This window comes from Tauraco erythrolophus, chromosome 11 (assembly GCF_009769465.1).
Source record: "Tauraco erythrolophus isolate bTauEry1 chromosome 11, bTauEry1.pri, whole genome shotgun sequence".
In the NCBI taxonomy this organism is placed as follows: Eukaryota; Metazoa; Chordata; class Aves; order Musophagiformes; family Musophagidae; genus Tauraco; species Tauraco erythrolophus.
This window is the reverse complement of record NC_141475.1, coordinates 15,871,621-15,881,869: the sequence shown is the minus strand read 5'-3', so window position 1 is coordinate 15,881,869 and position 10,249 is coordinate 15,871,621. Positions and strand designations below refer to the sequence as shown.

General features: G+C 57.4%; 1 protein-coding gene across 1 annotated transcript; it reads left to right on the top strand.

The window, feature by feature from the left end:
- Nucleotides 1–6,951: 6,951 nt before the first annotated feature.
- Nucleotides 6,952–8,633, top strand: HES1 (hes family bHLH transcription factor 1). Its single transcript, XM_086618408.1, has 4 exons — nt 6,952–7,074; nt 7,159–7,254; nt 7,336–7,423; nt 8,149–8,633. Exons 1-4 carry the CDS (start codon nt 6,967–6,969, stop codon nt 8,631–8,633), a joined length of 777 nt encoding a protein of 258 aa, XP_086474534.1. The 5' UTR covers nt 6,952–6,966.
- Nucleotides 8,634–10,249: the final 1,616 nt, after the last annotated feature.

Sequence of the window (10,249 nt, the reverse complement as noted above, 5' to 3'; positions counted from 1 at the left end):
TAAAATAACAACATTCTCTGAGAGATAATATTTTCTATTACAGCAATTAGTAACACATCAATTCTTGACTAGCTTGTAAAAGATCTCTACCTTTTTTCCTCTCACATTAGTTCGTATTGGAAAAACGATTCACTAGCAGGATCGCCAGCACCAGGGCACGCACACAGCTCTGGACTGGCGCACGTGCCGGTGTGCGTAACCAAAGCAAATGGAGAATGCACCCGAGTTTTCCCCAGATCCCACCACTTACTAACATATGTCAGTGGCCAAGAAGCTAATGGAGGGGCTCGGCTGCAGATCAGCAAGAGAAGGAAGGAAAACAAGGGAGAAAATCACCATCCTAGCACGTGCCTTGCTCCACTGTCAAAATGTGTTAACTGAAGATTTCAAATCACTGCCTCCCACGTCAGGTCTGACCACCCTGGGCAGAAAAATACACAAAAATCCACCGTCTCTGTGCCCCCCTGGCACACTGCCCCAGATTGCCTCACCTGCTGCTGCAGCTTAACTGCAGCGTAATTCAGGTGGCTCCCAGGCACTGCTGCAGGCAGGAGGCAGGGCAGGATGTGCTCCCCGAGGAAGCAGCAGGGACGATGCTGAGGCTGCACTGCCACGCAGCTTCGCACCCTGCCCTGCTGCCCTACCCATCTATATGAAGACGTGTGTCTTCGTGCGGTCGCTAATCCTAATAACGTATGATCATCCCGATATTATTAATCTAGCTAAAGGACTCATTTTAGCTCTGCTGTCACCCTGAATAATGAATATTGATTTCAGGAATGCAACATTCAAATTATGTATACATTAAACTATTAGTGAGATAGGCTAATTCTTTCCATAATGCTGCCAAGCTAAAACAAAAACGAAGACCCTGAGGAAATCAGGTGCCAAGTGCAAATGATTCATCATACCCTGGATTTATCAGAGTCCATCTACTCTCCATTTCAAGAAAGACGCTGGCTGTGCAAAGGCTGTATTCTGCAGTAGCAAAGCACTGCAGCCTGAAGTATCCTGCGATTTCTTGAATAAATGGATACAGGAATAATGGAAATGGCAGGGCTGGCAAGCTGTGACCGATCCCATCTGCCAAGGGGAAATGTTTGGTGTTCCAAGGGCTCTGGGACCAGGGCAGACCAGGGGGGCCAAGACCTCTGTCCCTGCCCTCTGCGTGGCACACAGCCCCTGTGCTGGCCGTCCTGCTCACCTGCCCGCACTGCCCTCAGCTGCGCGTCCCAGCATGAGGCAGGGCTGCCTGTTGCAGCACCTTTCAAAGGTCCCAAATATTTTCTTGCTGCATCGCCAGGGTTGCCAGGGTTTTGAGGATAACGTGCAGTTTACACACCCTTCTCCTCACTGCCAACTCACTGCTTCAGGAATAGGAGAAGACCATCAGCTGATGAATTTAACAGAGAGAAAGCTCCAGCGCAGTGATCAGTCCAAGCTGCTTTCTTGGGCTGATTAATGCCAAGGAGAAGGAATCGTGCTCGAAAACGTGATTGATCACTCTGCAGAGGAGCACAGACATCGTGGTCAAGGGCCAGCCCCATGGAATTTATAAGCCCAAGCCCACAGTTGGTGAAGGCTGGGTCCCCAGGGAGCTGCGTGTCGTGGCTCCCACCTGCCCTCAGCTGCGGGTGCCAGGGGAAGAGGGCAGAGGGGGCACAGAACTTTGTGTGCCAGTCGTGTGCCAGGACTTTGAGGGCACACTGATACACCCTGGCGTGGTTTTCCTGTGCCAAGGACAGCTGGCGAGGCTCCCACCTCGCCACGCTCCTGCCTGCGTCTGCCCGCCCCCCAGCAGCACCAATCCAGCTGCGCACAGCTGGGCTGCAAACCGCACTGCTAGTCTGATCTGACTTAAAAGCCGTGTTCTGAAATAGCCTTTGGGGCTTCCTGCAGCCACGGCGTGCCAGGGATCACACACGGCTCAGCACACGAATGCTGGGGGCTGGACTCGAGATGTGGAGCTGGTGCACATCCACCTTCGCCTGGAGGCTTTCAGGAGGGTGCCTTCTGCCCCGTGTTTGGGATAGGGACATTTTCAGCACCAGCTCCTCCCCCAGCCCCACCATTGCCAAAGTCACAGTATTTTCATGTACGGACCCAGGCTGCACAGCTTGCAGGGTCTCCCTGTGCCCTGCAAGCACACAGGCGGCACAGCTCCAGCACAGAGACAGCAGCCTCAGGCAGCAACACAAGTGGGATTTTAATAAATAAATAACTCGGCTCTCACTGCCAACACCTCCCACCACACACGGAGAGGATGACAGCTGAGAGACGCTCCTTCTCCTCCCCGGAGCGCAGCAGTGATTGCGCATTTATTTCTGGTTCTCAGAGGGACGCAGGCTCAGCTGTACGCCCCTCTGCCTCGGGCTGCTGTATCTTCCAACAGATACTGCCTGTTATGCTGGAGTGGGACTGCCCTGCCATGGCCAGCAGACTGCAAATTCATCGTCCAGGGAACTCCAGTCACGTCGCATGGAAAGAGCATCTCTAAGGGTATAAGGCAGCTCCCAGCCTCAGCTGGCAATGGCAGGGGCAGATACAGATCCAAGTCCTGCAAACAATTTGGGGATGTTCCCAGTGCTTGCTCCCAGCTGCAGCACCTGCCAGCCCTTCGCTGGCCAGCCTTCACTGCCAGCGGAGGACCAGGCTGTGGAGCCAGGGCTGTGCAAGGGCACAAAGAGGAAAGCTGGAGCTTCACCATCTCGTTCCCATTGGCACATACAGCTGCTCCAGCCCAACCAGCAATCTCTGAAGTAACACCGTGGGTATCAGGGCAGGAAGGGAATTCCCATCCACATGGGTGGCATTTCACAACTGCCAAAATGCCCTCCTCGCCAGCTCCCCGGCAGCGTTTCCTTGGTTCAGCAGGATAGGAGCCTGCCAAGAGGAATCAGCTTAGCAAGAGATCCAGGTACACTGGCTCTTGTCCCAGAGCCCTCCTCGCTGTGGAGCCATGCTCCAGCCTGTGCTGGGATGGAATGGGGAGATCAAAATGGTTCTCCAATGCCTGTCCTTAGTGATGCCAGAGTTTCTCAGAGTGGTACTTTGTTATCCTAGCAAAGCCTCAGCCACTTCTTCTCACAGCTTCCTGTGCCATTCCCGGGGATGCCTGTCTGGTAGTGTGGGCAACAGAAAGAAGGGTAACAGTTCCTGGAGCCCACAGATGCCCCCTCAACACAGGAGGTGTCATCACAGAATGGCCAGAGCTCCCCCACACCCAGCCTGACTCACACAGCAAGGAGTAAAACGAATAAACCGTTCAGCCTCTTCCTTGTGGCAGCAGCCAGGGAACAGCTCCAATAGCCCCGCTCCTGCGAGGCACATGCTTGCCAGGGGAGCAGCCACTGTACAAGCTCCCCGAGGCTGGCCAGCCAGCACTGGGATCTTGAGTCTCAGCAGGCACTTGGGAAACGGATGCTCAGTGGAAAGGACAGGGCAGGATCTGCTGCAAAACAGGGCTGCTGTCCTACCCAACGAGCTGCTTCTGCCACTGAGAGGGCTGGGCAGCGACATCGCTGCATGAAAGCTGCTCTGCTCTCTTCACGACGACCTGGTGTGTAGGGGAGTAACATCTATGAAAGCTTTGCTTCACCTAGGGACATTTGTCAGGAAGTCAGTTTGAAAGTGACCTTGTCCCAAAGATCTGGCAAACAATTATGGAGAGGAAATAAACCCAGAAACCTGCACCCACAGCTTCTGTGATCACACCTCCCAGGGGAGCCGGTTGGGTATGGATTGCTCAACAGTTCTGGCCTGGGGACCACGAGTGGAGGAGACATGTATGCGGGGCTGCCCAGAGGAGACATCTGCGCCGGGGACATGTCCCTGAGACACAGCACTTGTTTTCCAGCCTTCAGGGTGGTGACGATCTTGAGCTGCAGCCAGGCTAGGATTTCAGTCCGTGACCCAAAGAGGAAAGGCTTGGTGTGCCATTCCTGGGCTCCAGCTTGAACCACAGTTCTTACAAGCAGCTTGGTTTCTGCTTTCTGTATTTCCTAGGATCTTGAAAGCTTTGGATATTAAGGCTTTTAGGTCTCTAGAAACACATTTTACTCGTCTTGGCTGCTTCCTACAGGATGGGAGAGCAGGCACAGCCAGCCTTGCCACCTCCTCACCTCCTGTGTGCCGCACCAGCAGCAGCATCCTATTTTATTCCACCTTCCCACCCCTGGGCCTGTGCCCAGGACTAGTCTAAATTTTCTTGCCAACACATTTTTCCTCCAAGATGTTCTGCCAGTCAGTAATGCCCTAATGTGCTGTCTAAAGGTTCTTCCCAAATCTGTTTTGGATAATTCCCAATTTGTAACTCAAGATTACTGCCTGAGCAAAGAAAAAAAACATTGCCGGAGGACTGTGGGACAAGGGACACCCCAGTCCTTGGGACAGCCCCTTACCTCGGGGCTTTATCTCCCCCTTAACATCTGTTTCACAAGCAAAGGCAGGGCTGGAGAAGCCCAGAGGGTCTGTTCCAGGTCCCCCCGACAGTTACAAACCCCTTCACCACCTCCTTCCAGCCTAAACTTGGCCTTGGCCACTTCATTTCCAGAGACATCCTTCCATGTAAATCCTCCCCTTCCTCTCCTGATCCCTGGGGAATTCACACATATACGTGCCTCCTCTTGGGGATCACAACCCTTACACATGTAAGGCATTTCACAGCAGCAGGCAGGCAGAGGAGGAGACGTGGAGCCGGGACACCAGCGTCACTGCCTCCCCGCTGCCCTGCGCAGTGCTCAGCCAGGGCTCCAGGAAGCCCCCACAGAAGCCAACGCTTTCGGAGGCCCAGTGCCCCACAGCCTGGCTCCTCGCATGCCCCAAAAGCAAAACCCTCCCCGTGGGCTCCAGCAAGGGGAGCTTCTGCCAGGATGCTCCCAGGTCAGCGGGTGTGGGCGAGTGCTGACCACCCCTAATGACAGCCTGTCCTCGCTGCCTGCCCGGCTCTCATACCCCAGAGACACCGACCTGTTGCCAGCAATTAGAGGTGGTTAAGCAGCAGCCCGGCTACCACAAACACGGACATAATTACAGTCTGTTTCACCCCTGGCCAGGAGGGACCCGGCTGCCCAGGTCCGCATTTCCTGAGCCCTTCACAAATCCCTGCAGGAGGGAGAACGCTAGCTCAGTAATTGTGAAAAGTTTCCTTTTTTTTTCTCCAAATATCAGCACTAGAAAAAATATTGATCCACCGGAGACCTTTTTAGGCTCTCTAGAAATGTATTGCAGATTTCATGCTCATCAGTTGTCTCCGATTTCCCCATCAAGGTGAGTGTGAAAAGGCTTTTCGGTAGCAGCTTCCCCTGTGCAGCCTCGATCTTTTCCTCGCTCGAGTTTGTTCGAATGTCTAGCTAATTGAGGCTTACGTCAAATATTGCTCATCTGAAGTTAAATCTTACACGCTGAAGGCTGCTCTTTGTTTTTAAATCAAAAGGCTTGTGGCTCCATCAAGGAGCTGAAAGAAAGCCTGGATTTGTACTTTTCTGCAGTTTTAAACATGACACTCTCCCTTTTATTTATTTTCCTTTTTTTAAACTCTGAAGGCTCGGCAGGCAAGCCTCTGCAGAGACGAGGCCTTTGCACCAGTGAGATCTGCAAACATGTCTCTTCTTTCTTGAACTTTATTTTTCTCACGGTCTCTGAAAGGGCGAGATCAGGTGATATGTGTGGGATTGGCCCTGTACAGGTGCAGATCAGGTACTGGAGGAGGTGGAAAAACATTACCGTGTATACTCAAAAAAAAAGAAAAAAAAAAAAAGGAAGAGAAAGAGCGAGCGAGTGAGCACATTTCTGAATAGGCCAGGTCTAGTTCTTGGCAGGATGACTCAGGCTTAGCTGGCAGGCTATGGGAATAGGAGTGTGAGAAAGTCAGTCAAGCGGAGGGGGAAAAAAGATTCAAGTCCCCAGGCAAAATACTTCGCTTTCTTTTTTTTTTTTTTTTTTTTAAAGTAACCCCACTAACTGTCCGAACCGGCTGGAGGTAGCAGGAGAAGCGGGGCTGGGCCAGGGCCCAGGGACAGGCACCGCCCGGCGGTTTCGCGTTCGCCCGGTGCTGTCAGCGCACGCACCACCGCGGCCGCGGCCGCACCGCCACGGCGCGTGCGAGAGCCGGGCAGCGTAACCCACAGCAGCGGCTTCCCCCGCCCTCCGTGTGCCACCGCGCGTCCCTGCGTGCGCCACCGCGCGTCCCTGCGTGTGCCACCGCGCATCGCTGCGTGCGCCACCGCGCATCTGCTCCGGAGACCAGCCGGGCGCTGACGGTGCCCGGCCTCGGTGACACCTGCATGTGGGCAGGGGCAGGCAGCCGGAGCGATGCTGAGGGCACCGTGGGAGGACGTCTGCCACCTCGGCGGGGACCCGGGGCCGCGGCCGGCCCCGCACACGGTAGCTGGGCTCCGGCCACCGCAGCTCGGTCCCGGCCGCCGCGTCCCAGCCGTCACCCCGGAGGCCCGCGGCCCCCCACAGCGCAGCCCGCCCTGGGGCCGGCAGCCGGCACCCCCCGAGGGGAGCGGGCGGGGCCGCGCCTGCCACGGGCGCCAATTAACCCGGTAATTAGCGCGGCGCTCCCCGAGGGCCGTCCCCCGCCCTGCGGTGCTTCCCCCCCGCCCCCTCCGCGGGCTGTGCCCAAGGGGTTAACCGCGGCCGCCCGCCCGCCCGCCCCGCGCCATTGGCCGGCGGCCGCCGCGCGGCGCCCAGCCAATGGGCGGGCGTCGTCCACGAGCGGGGCCGCGTGCGGGCGGCGCCCATTGGCTGGGCGCGAGTGTGGGAACGGCGGCGGGGGACGTTTCACACGAGCCGCGCGCGTGCGGCGCGCGCTATAAGTAGGGGCGGCCAAGGGCGCGCGGCACCCGCGCCCCGCCGCCGCCCGCCGGCCCGGAGTGCGCGCCCGGCCCGCCGCCCCCGGCCCCCCCGCTGCTGCCGCGCCGCCTCTTCCGCGGCGGCGGGCGCTGCCGGCGCGGGCGCAGGATGCCGGCCGACCTGATGGAGAAGAGTAGCGCCTCGCCGGTGGCCGCCACCCCCGCCAGCGTCAACGCGACGCCCGACAAGCCGAAGACGGCGGCGGAGCACCGGAAGGTAAGGACGGCCGGGACGGGTGGTGCCGGGACGGGCAGCACCGTACAGAGCAGCGCCGGGCGCTGACCGCCGCCTCTCTTGCAGTCCTCCAAGCCCATCATGGAGAAGCGGCGGCGGGCGCGCATCAACGAGAGCCTGGGGCAGCTGAAGACGCTCATCCTGGACGCGCTGAAGAAGGATGTAAGCAGGGGGGGTCCAAGGAAGGGGGTGCGGGGGGGGCTGGCGCCGCCGGGCTGGTCTGAGCCTCGCCTGTGCCTGCAGAGCTCGCGGCATTCCAAGCTGGAGAAAGCCGACATCCTGGAGATGACTGTCAAGCACCTGCGGAGCCTCCAGCGAGCCCAGATGACCGGTGAGTCCCGGGGGTAACTACGGGGGGGAGCAGGGAGGCCCTGCCTGCGTCTGGGGCGCTGGAGGCATTGCGCTTCCTGCCTTCATCCTCGGTAGTGAGGGTACCAGGGACACCGAGCTCCATACTTGCACCCCCAGTACTGGGGGATGGTGAGGGGCACTGTGCTCTGTACCTGTATCCCTGGTACAGGGGGCCAGTGGGTTCCTCACCTGGGTACTGGGTGGCACAGTGCTCCCCCCTGCATCCCTGGTGCTGGGGAGTGGTGAGGGGTACCGTGCTCTGTAGCTGTATCCCCAGTACAGCGGGGCTGTGGGGGTCACTGTGCTCTCCATCTGCATCCCTGGTACTGGGGGGCAGTACCCGGGTCCCCTCTACCAGCAGAGCTGTGTTCCCTATCTGGATCTGTTTTGGGGTACAGGAGGCACAAGAGCCACCAGGGAGACTGTGCTCCCAGCCTGGATGCCCAGTGCTCAGCGACGTAGGAGGACTCTTGGGAGTTGTCTGTTCCCACCTGGGTCCTTGATGCTGGTGGACTTGGTAGCGGAGAGGCTGTGCTCTCCATCCAGATCCTCAGTGCCCAAGAGCACAAGACACACTGCCAGAGGGGCTGTGCTCCTCACGTGGATTTCTGACTTAAAGGTGCTGCAGGATGTAATGCCAGTGGGCTGCACACTCCTGTTCCCTGCGGAGCCTGCTGACCACTGTGCACCTCTCTCCCCTTGCAGCTGCACTGAGCACAGACCCCACGGTGCTGGGAAAGTACCGTGCCGGCTTCAGTGAGTGCATGAACGAGGTGACACGGTTCCTCTCGACCTGCGAGGGCGTCAACACTGAGGTGCGCACCCGGCTCCTGGGCCACCTGGCCAGCTGCATGACCCAGATCAACGCCATGAACTACCCTGCACCCCCACCACCACCTCCGCTGCCACCAGCTGCGGCCTTTGGGCCACCTTTGGTGCCGCCAGGCAGTGGCACGGGGCCACTCCCGGGCATGCCCTGCAAGCCAGGCACTGACGCAGCCAAGGTGTACGGTGGCTTCCAGCTGCTGCCGGCCTCAGATGGGCAATTTGCCTTCCTCATCCCCAGCACCGCCTTTGCTCCTGGCGGTGCTGTGCTGCCCCTGTACGGCGGCCCACCCACGGCCGCCACTGCCGCCACACCGCCTGGCCCACCACCTGGCACAGCCGACTCTGTCTGGAGACCCTGGTGAGGGTGGCAGGCACCAGACTGGACTGAGCACCGCACCCCGTGCTGCTGGCACGGCTGTACATAGGTTATATGTTCATATTGGATTGTGCCTTTGTACCATAGCGCTCCCTTGACAGTGTTTCGTGTTTTACACGAGATCTTTTTTCCTTCCTTCCCTCGCCTTCCTTATGTGACACCAAAGATCAGGGGTTTGTGGTTTTTTTTGAATGCTCTTAAAATAAAAGTGTCCCTTCCATTTTGGAAGGCCTTTGGAGATAAGCCGGAGTGCTGGCATGTGTGCATAGGAGGGAGCCCAGCTCCTGGCTTGGTCCTTGGCTGCCTTGTGGATCCTGTTGCTCCAGGGCTGCCTTGTCCTGCTCTCCAGACTGGAGCTGTCGCTCAGACCCTCTGTCCCCTCTGCCTTCTGGTGAAATTACCTGGCCCTTCTCCCTGCCCCCGGGCAGGTGTAATTACTGCTTCCTTGGAAGCAGCTCAACTGATCAGACTTGTTAAAAAGAGCTTATGTTTGCAGAGCTGGTGAATGCGCTGAGGGAGGCACCTTGCCTCTCTTCCTGGCTCCTCAGGCTGATGGAGTGGAGTAGCCCAGGTTAAGTGAGATGGGTTCAGCACGGAGCCTGGCTCCCGTCTAAGCTGCCTGGGTGAGCTTCCTGCCCTGGACCCGGAGGGTCCTGCTCCCAGGCCATGGTATAAATTGCAAATGACTTCAGTCAGTTGATGTAGAGAGCAGTGCCTGCCAGCTTCTCGTGTTACAAAACCAGCGGCTCTCTGCAGGACAAGGCTGACATGGGTGCTCCTGGCTGACAGGCTGCAGCAGGGGCTGGGCACCACCTCAACCTGGACTTAAAAGCAGAGAGCTGTTCCCGGCCCTGAGCACCAGCCAGGCTTGGCTTGATGATTAATGCTCTGCATGTGTTTTTGATAGAGTTGGGCATTTCCTCTGCTGTTATATGAAAAACATGTGTCTGGGGGAGTGATGTGGGGCTGCGTGGACTATCTCTGTAACAGTGAATGGCAACTGACCCCTTTGACTTGGTCATGCCCCATTTCCAGGCAAGATGCAAGCCCTAGATAGAGGTGAGCAGCAGTCTCAGGTTACAGCTTGCATTGCCCTTCTTAACAAGTCCTAACTCAAAGTGGACAGCTTTAAACTGTGCCAGGATCCACTGGGGATTCCTTCCAAATCCTGCCGCAAAAGCTTGTCGGGTTTTGTCTGGATCAGCCAGGTGCTTGACTGTATCCAGGTGCTGGGGGAATGAAAGCTGGGGAGAGTGCGAGACCAGACAGATTAAACCTGCTGGGGTTTGAATCCCTCCCCAGCTTCTCCCCCCTTCTCCCTGTATACAAACACAGCCTCCTGATCTGAAAATACTTCTTGGGAAGGATTTTTGGAGAGAGAGAGAGAGGATGTGTCTGGATATCTTTCTGCAGGGTGTACTGATGAGGATGGGACCAGTGGCAGCTCTTTTTTAAAAGGGGCTGCAGGGGATGATCTCCCTAGGTGATGCAACAGAGCTTCCTCTCCTCTGTTTCCCAGTGCTTTTGCAGGCCTGTCTGTGATGCTACCCTCACAGTGACATCTTGCAGCCAGGTTTTGTCTGCCAGGCTTGGGAATATTGG